Here is a 14496-nt window from a genome sequence, read left to right as displayed (position 1 = left end):
ATTGGCCTTTAAAACTAAATTTTGTTCCCTTCATGCCCTAAAATATGTTTCTTACAAACCTTTTTGACACATTTGAATAATAACTTTTGGAGGGAATATTTAACCTCATAGTTGCGGTCAATTGACCCTTTAAAGTTGAAAATCTAGAAATACTTAAAATATTTTCAGATGAACTTCTTCTACTGGCCATTTAAATCACATTTGAATGAATTCATTCATGTATTGCAAACCCTTGTAGGATTGACCTAAATTTTGCTGAACTTGTAGACAGTGGTCAAAGTCTGTATTGTGAGATTTGAAAATCAAGGTCCTCAAGTCATGAGCCAAAAATGAGATAAATCAATTGGTATTGCAGTTGGCAGAATCGGGAGGAAGTAAAATAATGCGGAAGAATTAAACAGGAGAAGAATCTCAATTGGGAAGTTGCATTAATAAGATTGTTCTGCACAGAAATTTAAACAAAGAGATCTAATTTTTTTTTTATTACAAGAGTGTTTGATTGAAACAAAGCAATACTACATTTAAATATCCACACAATTCATCAGAAGATGCCCATAACATAGGACAAGAATACAAGGGTCAAGATAGGTTTGAGTGCTTTTTTTCCAGCTCTCTTCCAGATTAAATCCCACAGATTGATAATGTGGGTCTGGGTGAAAGGAGGCCTTCAATTAAAATTACTCTGCCACTCATAAAGAGATGATACACTAATAAATCTATAATTATTATAGAATAATATTAATCTATATTAATCTATAATTATTAATTATTGTTTCCCCCTTGAGCCTGGTTCCTTCCAAGGTTTCTTCCCATCTGCCACAGGGAGTTTTTCCTTGCCACTGTTACCTTAGGCTTGCTCCTGTGGGGGTTTAGGCCAGGGTTGTCTGTAAAGCGTATTGTGACAACTGCTGTAAAATACGCTATACAAATAAAATTTGATTGATTGATTGATTGATTTACACAGACCATGGTTCAGATTTGTATTATGCATTTTATTTATTCTTTATTTTAGCAGGATAAGACCACCAAGACTTAAATATTTTATAAGGGTGACCTGACATAAAACACATTACAAGTTACACACTCAACAATCAAAATGATGGCAAATAAATATGGATTATTCAGATGTGCAAACAGGAAAATTAACATGAGCAGAAGGAATTGGGTGAAAAGCAAAAGGCTCAGTTCCAGAAGACAGTGAAACTTTAGGCTTAATAATTCCTGGTGACCCTATACTGATGGTTAAAGATAGGACCCACAGATATAAAATGTTTGTTAAAAAGATTGACAAAATCAACCAGCCAGTAACAAATAAGGTTGATATTGCTCTATCCTGGGTCCTGTATTATTTTGTATTTATATTAATAACCTTGCGCATGTTTTAACCAACTCTGATTCTTTATTGCTGTGCCACCACCCTTGTTCAAGCTTTCCAAATACTTCAGAATGCTTTTAATTATATTCAGTCTGCACTTTTGGATCTGCAGCTGGTTCTTAATGCAGACAAAACTAAATGTCTAGCGATTTCAAGGATTCACTCCCGATCCTTGGATGAATTGAAAATCATCACTGTTGATGGCAAGTGTATTGAAAGAGTTTCTTGCTATAAATATCTTGGAATCTGGCTTGATGATAAGCTTAGTTTTAAATTGCATATCGATAAATTAATTAAGAAACTGAGAACAAAGTTGGGGTTTTATTTTAGGAATAAATCTTGTTTTAGTTACAAGATTAAGAGGAGACTCATCACAGCTACTTTTTTAAAAAACTGTTTTAGATTATGGAGATGTACTTTATATGCATGTTTCCTCTTCTGATTTACATGCCTTGGATATGGTTTACCATAATACTTTATGTTCCATTACAGGTGCAAAATTTTTAACCCATCATTGTCTCCTATATGAATGGTCTGGGTTAACTTTACATCTGCGCAGATTGACCCACTGATACATATTCATCTATAAAACAATAATTGGTCTACTCCCTACCTCAGCTGTCTGCTAATTAGAAATTAACATAGTTATCACCTCCGCTCTAGGGACGTGATACTCTTTAAAGTCCCTCATCCCTCTACTGAATAAGGTAAGATGGGTTTCAGATATTTTGCACCTTACAGCTGGAACAATCTGCAAAATAATTTCAAACTTGACAAAGTAATTTCAGTTGTTGATTTTAAACATGCAATTCATGATTCTGTGACCAAAGCATGCTCCTGCTTTTAACTTCTTCTCTACTTTTAATTATTGTTACACCTCTGTCTCATTCCGCATTTGATGTTTGTACATTTTGTTAGGTGTAAGTCTTGTTGGGTAACTTTGTGTTTCATGCCAGGTCCCCCTTGCAAATGAGATTTCAATCTCAATGGGGTTTTCCTGGTTAAATAATGGTTAAATAAAAATAAAATTACAGCAGGGATTAAAATGAGGAGCATACTTAAGTCATTTTCAGGAATCATTTGCTTAAAATCAACTATTGGAAATAGCATTAGCTTCGCTATAGTTACATTGAAGAAGAGAAACATAAATGTTTAGAAGAAATTGACATGTATCATCAGCCAGAAGATAATAATTTTGGTGAAGGTGTATAAGCTCAAGAAATAGGTTTAAAATGAAGAACAGAGTGTTTAAAACAGGACTAATTGGTTAATTGAGTAGATTTTTTCATACGGGTAAATGAAAACAATTAATTTTAAGCAATTTAAAGCAGTGCTAAAAAGTACAGGTCGAACAATGGATAGATGTTGCACTCATTTTACTTTTGAGAAGCCACATAATGTTTTTCATTGTTATTTTTAGTGTACAATAATAATATTGGTTCATGGACAGTGGGTCACTTTGCAATATAACAATCGTATGAGTCAGATAATTTACATGCTGATAAATTGATACGTTCTGAGAACATCACGCATCGTGTTTATTTTTTACGAGTCTACAAGGCGCCTTTCGTTTCGCGAAGTCCCGCCTCTCCCTGCCCAGCACCATTGCGTCATCTCCACTGATTGTATTATTGGTTGCGATGGGATGAATGGCGTGATAAACTGCCAGTAAATGAGTACAGTTGCCCTTCAGTCTCCACCCCTACGCGCTTCCTCATCTAGAGTGAACTAGAGCGGATCAAAACTTGTCGACTACACACAAACGGCTCGCGGGAGAAGTGGGGCAGCTCTTGACTTTGTGTATTTTTTCTGAAGCGGATTATCTTTTCAGCGTTACACAACTGGTAAACATTTCTTTGAACCTCCATTTTTGTAGCAGTTATCGCCTTTAGGTTGATTTAAAAACGAGTTTTAACATGATAAGCGTTAGAACAGAGTCAGCCGAGTGTCACACTCAGAGAGCACATTTTCATGTGGGCAGGCTTTAACGTCACTATTGTGTGTGTGACTGGGAAGCGTGTGTCATTAACAAAGGCTGAATTTCCTCTTGAAAATTCTGGCAAGTAAGCACTTTAGTTTTATACTTTATACATATCGCTGGGCACAGGACGCTTGTCTTTCTTAAGGGGTGGGTTTTGTGACGATGTTTGACCATATGATACCCGGTTTCTGACTTTGTTTTCCCTCCTTTTTTTGAAAGTCCCTTGCGAAGAAGACTGATCTAGTCAGAGCAGACAGAAAGAACGATGCCGCTTCTCCACAGAAAGCCGTTCGTCAGGCAGAAACCTCCCTTGGACCTGAAACCAGATGAAGAGGTTTTCCTCTGTAAAGTTACACACGAGATCTTCAGAACCTACGAGTAAGTTATAGCTTACACTATAACAACTTAACTGAGGTAGGCAACCAACTTGTAAAGCAACTAAGTTCACATTAGCGAGCACCCCAATGTCAGTTAACGTTAGCTAACTAGACTAACAGTTGGTGCACTGCTAGCTCGTTAGCAGAAGTAGCGTTAGTTAGCCAAGTAGCGAGCTAGTCTAATCAAACAGACTAACGACAGTCGTCATTCAATCTCTGGAATAAGCTTGAAGTTGTGGACGCGATAAAGTATAAATACAAGGAAGTGACAAACCTGACTAAGGTGAGCTAGCAAGCTTGTTAAGTATGTACCGTTGGCTACATTAACAGTAATCTAAAGGCAGTTAGCTAACTTCAATAGCTAATATAATATTTTACAATGTTCTGCGTGATGACAATACATTCAAAAAGTCATTTTGGTCAATAAGCCAACGTTATAAGTTTTATTTTTATAGTTCGCTAGCTGTCTAGCTTTTCTAGTAATCTGCATGAGTCTGTCATTACAGTCAGAAGCATTATGAGCAGGTGTAACGTTAAGTTAAACAAACGTTAGCTAGTAGAAAGGCCCTTGCTAGGCTAGCAGTGTGAGCCAGCAATTCCGCGAGCAACACTGCCTTGACTTCTGTTTCACGATTTCTCTTGCCTTGTGTAAAATGTAGTAGCCGTCCTTCAAGAATTGTAACTTCTATTTGACAAAAAATGTAGGCTATTAAATTTTGCGGAGACAGTAGGTTTGTTGGTAAACAGAGACAGTATTTAAACTTGATTCACTTCAACGGCGGGTTGAGAAACGTGGTTTGGGGCTATTGTGAGTGAGTGTGTGGGAGCATTACTTGTTCTAGTCATACATGGGACTTCGTCTACTGTTTAATTTACAGTTCTCCGCCGTTTGTTACGCGTCTGCCATGGTTGGTCTCCAGTCGCAACAAACGACAACAGAGATGTTCAAAATGGGGTCGAAGGGGTTTAATGCCTGCTGACAGGACCAGCGCGCTTGACGTGTACATTTAGCTAGCAAATGTTGGATGTAAATAAATAGTTAGCTAGATACATCCAACACACCGGAGATTACTTATTGATGGGAACGCCAGTGTTCAATTAGTTCACAATGATAGCATGTCATTCTGTCTTTGTACAACTTACTAGACGTAAATGTCAAATTATAGTCAGCATGGGATATCACTTACTTATTGGAAGGAAAACAAATAAACTCTACACCCCCCATCTTTGTCAGTAGCATACAGGCGCCGCCAGTACACAAGGCTGAAGTTACATTTCTAAATATGATTATTAGAAACAATGGTTTGTGCATCAGACGTGTGTTGTACACGCCTGGTTCGTCACAACGGAAGTTTACAGGGATTATTTACCCTCTTAAACCACATAATGTCAGAAATGGCTATGCATCCCATGAAGAATAAAGTCCTCTTTTCACACTGTGCTAATTGTACTATGTTGCAAACAATTACATACAAAGAGGTACCGAATTTTACAATGGTCAAATTAAATGCTTGTGAATCAATACGCTCCTAATTATGTTTTTGAACACGTGTTGAGGTTCTTTCATAAGAAAGTGTCCACGCTTTCATTATTTAGGAGCCTATCGCGTCCCCTCAATTTTTACTTTGATCAGTGCATTTTTAATTTCTTCTTATGTAATTTCTTGTAATATACTACAATGTGAATATGGGGCTGTGTATTACAGCCCTCTCTGATATGACATATGTACCAGAGCTCATATGATAAATTTAAATTCAGATTATTTGTGCTCTTGCTCCCCCTAAGACCATTTTAAGGCAGAGTTTTGCCTAAATTGTTCTTCCTGGCAGTGTTTGGTTTTTTTAATTGACTTCCTGTTTGTTAAAATCTATCCAGCCTGAGGTCTTGGTGAAACACTGGACAGGAGAGACAAAAGCAGTGGATGCCTTTCTCTGTTTCTTAAATGTGCTTTTGCACTGCTTTGCCATTCTGCACTCTTGCAGAAACCCCTTTCCATTGCAGCAATGTAAATTACGGGTAGAAATGTTCACAGACAGGCTGAAAATAAGAAATTAACTGTTCTGGTCTCATTGGACCAAAATAGACAAAAATTTGAAAAATCCTGAAAAACCTCTGGAGCTAGATTCTGCTTAGTCCATTCATAATCCAGCCCACAACAGATCTAGTTTGAACAACACAAGTTTTGTGCTATAGGTAGGTTAAGAAACAACAGCAGTCCTCGGGAACTGTATGCTCAAATTGGATCCTTTTATTCTTGGATAATAATGCACACCATGTTGCACGTAAGGGAAGCTGCCTCATTTGACCATGGTCCTGTTTGATGTGTATTTATGCTTTCCATTGGATTTAAAATGAGATGTGATTATAAATTGAATCTCCTTAATTAAACAAATAAATGCCTTTTTTATGTTCCATTTAAAAAAAAAAAAATAAACGTCTTGTTTAAGCCTGTATCATAGAAACTCCTCTTGGCCTACACAGCGTAGTTTTGGGATTTTTGGGTCTGCAATCCTGCTGAAGTTTATATTTTGCTTATGATGTCCCATGAAGTCATATAAACTGGGGCTTAAATGAAAACACTCAATTTTATTTTTTGTTAATAACAAAATTACCCAATGATTTCATGGTGATGTTCTTTGGTTGTACGAGTGTTGTTAATCTCACTTTGTCATGCACTAAACCCTTTCTGCAGCGAGTTCTTTGAGCGGACCATCCTGTGCAACAGCCTAGTATGGAGCTGCGCGGTGACGGGCAGGCCGGGTCTGACCTATCAGGAGGCGGTAGAGAGCGAGAGGCGGGCCCGGCAGAGCCTGCAAAGCTTCCCTTCGGTGCTGGTCCCACCCCTGCTGCACCTGGTCACCCTCACCCACCGCACCCGCCTGCACGAGATCTGCGACGACATCTACTCCTACGTGAAAGAGCGCTTCTTCGCGGGCGAGACGGTGGACGTAGTGGGACGCGCGGGAGTCAGGTGAGGCTGCTACACGTCTCCTTTCATTGCTCGGATCGTGGACCTTTCCCATTGACCAGGAACCAGGGCGGCATGAGCCTCAGCTGGCTGGCCTTGGTGTGGCATGGTGGCCTTTCCATTACCTTGTCCTCAACCAGAGCTGCAACATTATTATCTCACATAGAATTCAGGTGTCTTCTAGTGCTTGTTCTTGGCTGCACCATTGTGCCATTGGCCCCATAAGTATCATAAATGACACGCTAGAAGTCAATGCATGGGCCCAGTTGATCCAATGGTACTATTTGCTCAATGTAACATCACAACTTCTCGCATCACCAGCCGTAGCAGTATCATTAAAAAGTTGCAAGTTAGTCAATATGTCTAATGTTACCTATTTAGCTAAGGTTACATGTTTATATTGTAATTAATAAATAATGTTGACAATACACCACACGATGGCGATGGCCGTTATTGCATACAGTAATTATCATTGGTATGTTGCCCAGACCTACTTGGTAGTTAGCTAGCTAGTTAACCATGTGCGTTCCACCAATGTTAAGTCAGTGGGGCCCATTTTTAAAAGCCTTATCATTTAAAAAAAAGTATAAATTGTATCACTTAACGAAGAGGAAGAGACCTAATAGGTGTGTGGAAGTTTAATTGCAAAGTTTGGTTCATTTAGGGTAAAACTGTAGGAGTTATGTCTGGAAGAAAGGGAATAATAATGGTTATTATTATTACAATTCATATGTGGTTAAAGTGCAGACTTAATCCTGCTCACATGATCAAATTTAACATCTTCTTAGCAATGTGAAATACAGTCTTTAACGGACAATAATTAACAGATGGTGACTGTACTGTCGTTTGACCTGCTTCTCCACGCAAGCTCTCGAAACAAATTGGTGATTCTGCAGTCCATGTCCGCAAAGTCTGATGGCGCACTTCATACCACTGCTGATGCTTGGCGTTCTTCTGTAGCGCCTTTCCCGGTGCATTCTGCCGATTCGGATACAACGGCACATCAGAGTAGTTGCAGTCCCAAATAATAGAACTGCAATAGAACTGCACATCAGCGCTGTTGCAGTCCCAAATAATAGAACTGCACGAGCACAAAGCTTGTATTTATGTTTTTCATGCCAACGCTGGTCAGATTTTTGTGGAGGCGGCCGTCTTGGAATTCTCTATGCAGGAAAAACTTGCTGCTTTTTATATGGCTGTGTATAAAAATAAACCAATATTGTGGTTTGTAAACTTAGTGTTGTCAACTGGGCCTTATATTTTTCTTTTAAGCTGTTCTGTATAAATGTTTAAAGGGGAAGTGTGTTTTCCACCATGTGGCCACAGGACTTATACATATGAAAGTATAAAGCAGAGGAACAGTCCCATGACACACATACTTATTAACTTTGTGTTTGGAATCACTGACTAGAAAAGGCGGGGAAAAAAAAATTTGTTTCATTTTGGTCGAGCAAGCATCAAAAGTTTTGGTGCATTATTAAAAGCCTAGGCAGATGGCCAATGAAAGAAGAGGGGCATTGAGAGCACCCGCCTGTTTTGACTGTGAAGTCACAGACTGAGAGGGAAATCCCTCTGATTATGGCGTACTGTGTTTCCTGGCCCTTGCTTAGCAAAGGTGGTGTTTAGCTACCTCCCCCATGGATGGCTTCATTGGTAAAGTGTACTTTTTAAAATTTTTGCCTGGGGGCGAAAATGGTCCACCCAACCACCTGGCCGCGCATACTAAAGCCAGCCAGGTAGAGCAGGTGAGAACAAAGACCCCCTTGGCGTGCGACCGAGTCGCCGTTCCGCTGTAGCACGCGCAGTGTTTTGGTTTTGACGTGAACGAGTGCCGAAAACAGGCCCACAGGCAGTTGAAAGAGCGACACCCAGGACTGGGCTGATATGACGGGGCGTGTCGAGCTCTCCCATGTTCCCACTGCTCCAGAACCCGTATCTAAGGAGGCTGGCCCTGTCCGGGTAGAGAAAATGAAACTGAGTCAACTCCTCAAGAAGTCCCCCCCACCCCCCCCCTCCCCTTTTCCTCCCCACAGCATTCCCCTCTCACTCTGCTGCTCCCTGCATTGTTCTGCAGCAGGATCCGCACAGGCCAGAGAGGGCAGGCCCTGCTGTTCTGAGATAACGGGAGCGAGGTTTGTGTGTGAGGGGTGGGGAGCGCCCCCCCCCCTGCAACCGCGCGCACTGATTGGCTGCTTTGCTCGAGGAGCCTTCCCAGACATCACATCATGGCTTGAGTGGGGCGAGTCAGACATGAGGCAACATGGATCCACAGCAGGGGAGAAGAAGGGGTCGGGGTGTGCGTGTGGTGGGGAGGCAGAGCAAGTTGGATGAGATGTGGTAGTGAAACCGGCTGTGCCTGGCTCTGGGCTCTACCCAGCATGCACTGCTCTGCCACAGTTGTTTCTCTGTCCTTCGCCCTGACAGGGCTTTTGAGGTCTGTGAACAGAGACCAGGCTAGCCTCTCTCCATGACGTCCTCCTCTCATCGCAGGGACGACGTGATCTTATCTTATATCCTTATATTTGTGGTGTGGAAGCAAAGGTTCAAGGGTGGCCTTTGTGCCATCGAGGTGTGCTTCACACTGACAAATGTGTTTCCTGGATCCATTCTATGTTGCCTGCCTCTCTCAACTGGATTATGCTGAGACTGGCCTGGATTACGAATGGACTAGATTAGACTCCTGCAAAACAGGGTCATCTGCAATGTCACACAAGTCATTTTCGCTGTTTAAGTCCATTCAAGCTTTGCAAAATTCTAGCCTTTGCACAGCCGCAGCCGAATTTGAGATGCCAAGGGCAAAATTCTTGCCGTAGTTTATTTTCATAATTTATACATTTCATTTTGCGGGTGTTGTAATGCAGTGAGAAATCCCGAGCTGCAGGATGCCAGTTGTTGCCACATTGGTGTTTATTGCGCGTGGCCATCTTCCATCTATGTTTATGGCATCATTTCCCCATTTAACTTGCGAGTGAAGTACCATTGACCACAATGCCTGCAATCTTTTCCTTTCATTTTTGCACTCGTTATTTGGGTTCCTGTGATTATCTTCAAATAAAAGGCCGTCAGATGACTTTGGTGTGATGTTCGGCAGGTTGACTGTTTTTGTAAACATTTTTCATTTATGTTAACTGTAAAATGTCTGCTTACCTTTCAATATACGCTTCTTGATTTCTCAAGCACCTATGCCGTTAATCTTGGATATTGGACTAAGGCATGAGATTCTTTGCTTTATTCTCATTATGCGTGTCCCATCTGGACTTCCGTCCTCTCAATTCTGTCCTCCTTCATTGCACATCTCAGCTGTTCATTACAGGACCCACCTCCCTGTTTTATTTTTTTAACCATTTTATTCAGAGTTATAATGTTCTTCATATTGTGTCATGTCTGCTGCAATCAGCCTCGGTGTCTGTTTTGTCTGTGTTGGAAACCTGTTAGAAAATTTGCAATCGCAGGAGTGCAAAAGCAAATGTTGTGATCAGAACCCCTGTGGAATTTCCTAAAGTTTTAATCATGCTAACAGGTCTGAACAGAGCGTGCTGTTCATTTCCACCTTGCCCATAGGGAGTTACAAACCTGTTCCAGTTTTGATTTTTAAATTTTTTCCCCTGCAAGGTCGTGGAATCGTGGTACTCTAGCTGCATGTTGAGCTTTGCAGTTAGCAACTCCTGTCGGTGGTCCCAAGCCTATAGTGCTGTAGAGTGGGGTAGTCATAACACTGCAGCCTGATGCTATAAAAGTAAAAATAAAACAGTCTGGTCCAATATTATGCACTGCAGGCCATTGTGGTTAATGGTGGATCTGCTGCGAGTCCACATTTGATCCATTGTGGTTTGTGGAAAGTTCGGTGCCGTTTGCTTTTTATCTGTTTTCTGGTCTATGCATTGTCTATTCTGGTCTTTGTGGGCCTGCGGTAGTTTGCTTTGGCTCTGTTGTAGCCCCTATTTGGTTTGTTGTGGTTTGTGTGTGGCGCTGCTGTCTGCTTCTGTTTCATGGTTTTCTGTGGTCAGTGTGGGCCCGATGTGGATCTGTCTGGGTTATTAATGAGATACATATTGTGTTACTAAAGGTTACAGCATATAAGCATACTGCTCAGTGAATTATACATTACCATCTATAAAATTATTTAATGGTTAATTATTTAATTAGAAGATGAATGCCAAAAAATATTAATACAAATAAGATTCAAATGTCCCCCATGCTCTGTTTTCTATACTGATAATACGTTTCTAACTTATGGTTGGGAAATTTAGAAAGAAGTAGCAGTGGTCACACTAGCCCATGGAATGGGCTTTGGAATGCAGAATATTTCAAATTTCAAAGATAAAAACACTTTTGCCATAATATGGTAACGCACAATAATAATGGTAATAAAAAATATGCACTTACCTAACAAAGATCCAGAGGGATCGCTAGGTTATCGGTTTTGCACAACCAAGGTGCGTGTCGGAGCTCACAAGTGTTGCGAGCTTTACTTGCATAATTCACAATAAATAAATAATAAAACAAAAAATATTTATCATTCATAATTTTATTGTGATACCTGTAACAGAAGCAGGATGAAATAAGGTAAAAAATTATGTTTTGGCATTCTGATTTAAACTAATTTTTTCCATACAGGCCAATAATATTTAAAAAATCATAGGAACAGTTTCTTATTTAATTTACTCGTTTTGAGCTAGCTACTGCATTTTCGACTCTTCTTTCAAATTAAGCACTTGCTCTTTGAATCTCGCAATGCTACTCGCGGCTGCGTAAATATTACGATCTGTAAACCAAGCACGTCGGATTGAAATACGATTGGCTCAAAGAAACAGTATTTTGTTGTGTAATGTACTGTTTCCCCTGCGTTTTGGCTCTTTCATTGTTATTTTTTCGTGCGTAAAAAATAATACTGCGATAAAGCAACCACTTTAATGGAAATAGATTGTGCCAATAATTAATCAACAGTTATGGACTATCCTCAGCTCAGAAATGTTTGAATCCTGGGTGGTTGCTGGAGAGTGTTTCTGTTTGGGATTTACACTTTTGTGGAGGACAGCATGTGCAGTGTGATGAGCGTACAGTGCGTTCAGTACATACAGTGTGTTTAGTCATGCTCAGTGAGGCCCTCCTGCTTTGTCGGTCACATGGCAGACTGCAGCTGGCTCCGCCCCCCCGCATGACCGGATTACACTAATCTAGGAGGCCCGATCGTGGCGTGCCATTATCCTCCCTCAGCGCATGCTCCCGCTATACAGACTGACAGCGCTCCGCTTTGCTGTGGAGGCAGAGCTAATGTGGAGCTCTCATGTGAACTGTGTGTGCGCAAGTGAGCGCCTTTTTGAACACGCATGATGTCAGTCTGTGCTGGAGAGAGGTTCCACGCGGGGCTGAGAGGGGTTCCACGCGGGGCTGAGAGGGGTTCCACGCGGGGCTGAGAGAGGTTCCACGCGGGGCTGAGAGAGGTTCCACGCGGGGCTGAGAGAGGTTCCACGCGGGGCTGAGAGAGGGGTTCCACGCAGGGCTGAGAGAGGGGTTCCACGCGGGGCTGAGAGAGGTTCCACGCGGGGCTGGAGAGGGGTTCCACGCGGGGCTGGAGAGGGGTTCCACGCGGGCTGAGAGAGGTTCCACGCAGGGCTGGAGAGGGGTTCCACGCGGGGCTGAGAGGGGTTCCACGCGGGGCTGAGAGGGGTTCCACGCGGGGCTGAGAGAGGTTCCACGCAGGGCTGCAGAGGGGTTCCACGCGGGGCTGAGAGGGGTTCCACGCGGGGCTGGAGAGGTTCCACGCGGGGCTGAGAGAGGTTCCACGCAGGGCTGGAGAGGGGTTCCACGCAGGGCTGAGAGAGGTTCCACGCGGGGCTGAGAGAGGTTCCACGCGGGGCTGGAGAGGGGTTCCACGCGGGGCTGGAGAGGGGTTCCACGCGGGGCTGGAGAGGGGTTCCACGCGGGGCCGAACGTGGCCCGATGTAAGGCGGTTTTCCGGGAAATGGCTCTCGCCTCACTTCAGCATGAGGCTTTTGACGTTTGGCGCTCTTTGTTCGGAGCCTGGAAGAATGCGCTGCTCACAGCGGCGCGCAGCTGCACGTGGCCTGCTGCTGGCCGCAGCCCGTTCCAGCCTCGCCGCAGTTATTTTTAGCACAATACCGTCACACCAGCTGCAAACCAGCGACTTGATTTTTGCACACAGGTCCAATTCATGCGAATGTGTCCCGCTGACCCTTTGTGTTTATAAGTGATGCTTATAAACGTTGTGTGTTGAGTTGTGTGTGCTCGAGGGGCGTGTAACGAGTTATTTGTACGGTGTGCGTGTTGAGCTGTGCGTGTGCATGTTGAGCTGTGTGTGTGTTGAGCTGTGCGTGTGCATGTTGAGCTGTGTGTGTGTTGAGCTGTGCGCGTGCATGTTGAGCTCTGTCCGTGTTGAGCTGTGCTCGTGCTGTGTTGAGCTGTGCATGTATTGAGCCGCACACACGCGTACTGTAAGTGTAAGCCTCTCTCTGTGCGGCAGGCAGCTGTGTCGGATCCTGGAGGTGCAGTCCCCCCACTCCAACGGCGCACTGAACGGCCATGTCAAGCACCACATGGAGGGGGATGCCATCGTCATCAGCGACAGCGACGAGGAGGGCAGTTCCAACTCCGTCAAGTCCCCCATGCCACCTCTCAATGGGTTAGTAGTCTACGGTCACCTTTAGGCCTGCAAAGTCCATCCAATCACAGTGTCCACAGTGTCTAATATTCCGGTGTTAACCCAAATGTTCTGTTATTCTTTAGCGTTTTAAAAGAGTTTATGTGCCTTCTGCGGGTAAGAAAGCACCGCAGCAGCATACATTTAGCGTTCACATTTGCACAGGTCAGGAGTATCTGTGGCAGTTATAGTTCATGGTGCATGTAAACTGCTTATTCAAAATCAGACTGGAAGCAGAATAAGGACTGTTATCCAGAATACCGTGTTCATGTACATCAAGTAGTCTGTGTCAGTTGGTTCCCATCCGTTTGTTTTCTCATGTTTTGATCATTTTTTTGGTTTGCTTTGAAACACAGGAAGAAGAAAGCCAGTATCAGCCCATCAGTGTTCAAGTACAAAGTACTTCCTCTCAAAATGGATGGCTGTGAGCCTTTCACTGCCAAGGCCGCTCAGATCAGGTAAGAGCACGCTTCATTGCACAGGTGCACTCGTCCAACTGGCACAAACCTATCTGACTCACAACGCAGTCACAGCATTCTATACTAATAGATTATTTGGCCGCCTTCTTGATAGAAATTTGCCAGCCTGACATTGCGTTTGGTCTTCTGATCAAGTTGTGTAAAAAAAAAAAAAAGAAATCTCCTCCAAGCTGTAGATTTGCATTTTAGTGTTACATTAGATGTAACAAATCATGTGTCTAATCATTTTGTCTTTAATAGTTGCCCACTGATTGGCATCTTCCCCTGCATCATATCTCTTACAGCCCACATATGAGCACATTTATAGAATTACTGCTTACAGTTTGTATGTCTGTTATGTGGCACATGTAAAGGAAGAACTGATCGATTGAGCTTGATTCAGGAACATTTTTATTCAGTACATGCTTGCTGCAGGTTTTCGGGTGAATTTACAGCTTGTGTCTCTAATTCCCTCTAACCATTTCTCTCCTCCTTGGTCCTTCTGCAGTCGGAAAAAGAGTGTCTTCTCACGAGACCGGCTTAAACTACTGCTCAAACAGCACTGTGAACCCCAGAACGGAGCCATCAGACTCAAGGTCCTTCCAAAACCAAGCCAGTTCTTAATTTTAGTTCTTTATAAAAGTTTTATGGGCACTGAAGGAATTTTCAGATGGGC

The 14496-nt window shown here is 42.6% G+C and overlaps 1 protein-coding gene across 3 annotated transcripts in view; it reads left to right on the top strand.

Annotated features, from left to right (window-relative positions):
- The first annotated feature begins 3059 nt into the window (after positions 1-3059).
- baz1a (bromodomain adjacent to zinc finger domain, 1A) overlaps positions 3060-14496 on the top strand; it is a 31591-nt gene continuing 20154 nt past the window's right edge. For 2 of the 3 annotated variants that reach the window (XM_064330176.1, XM_064330154.1), the window contains exons 1-6: positions 3060-3219; positions 3576-3734; positions 6426-6704; positions 13186-13344; positions 13719-13820; positions 14329-14416. In XM_064330176.1, coding sequence (XP_064186246.1) covers positions 3622-3734; positions 6426-6704; positions 13186-13344; positions 13719-13820; positions 14329-14416 — 741 coding nt within the window. In that variant the 5' untranslated portion in view covers positions 3060-3219; positions 3576-3621. The other variant, XM_064330165.1, reaches the window with a different exon arrangement.

The sequence above is a fragment of the Anguilla rostrata genome, chromosome 1 (genome assembly GCF_018555375.3).
Source record: "Anguilla rostrata isolate EN2019 chromosome 1, ASM1855537v3, whole genome shotgun sequence".
NCBI classification, from domain to species: Eukaryota; Metazoa; Chordata; class Actinopteri; order Anguilliformes; family Anguillidae; genus Anguilla; species Anguilla rostrata.
Note: the sequence above shows the minus strand (reverse complement) of the source record. Positions and strands in the feature narration are given on the sequence as shown.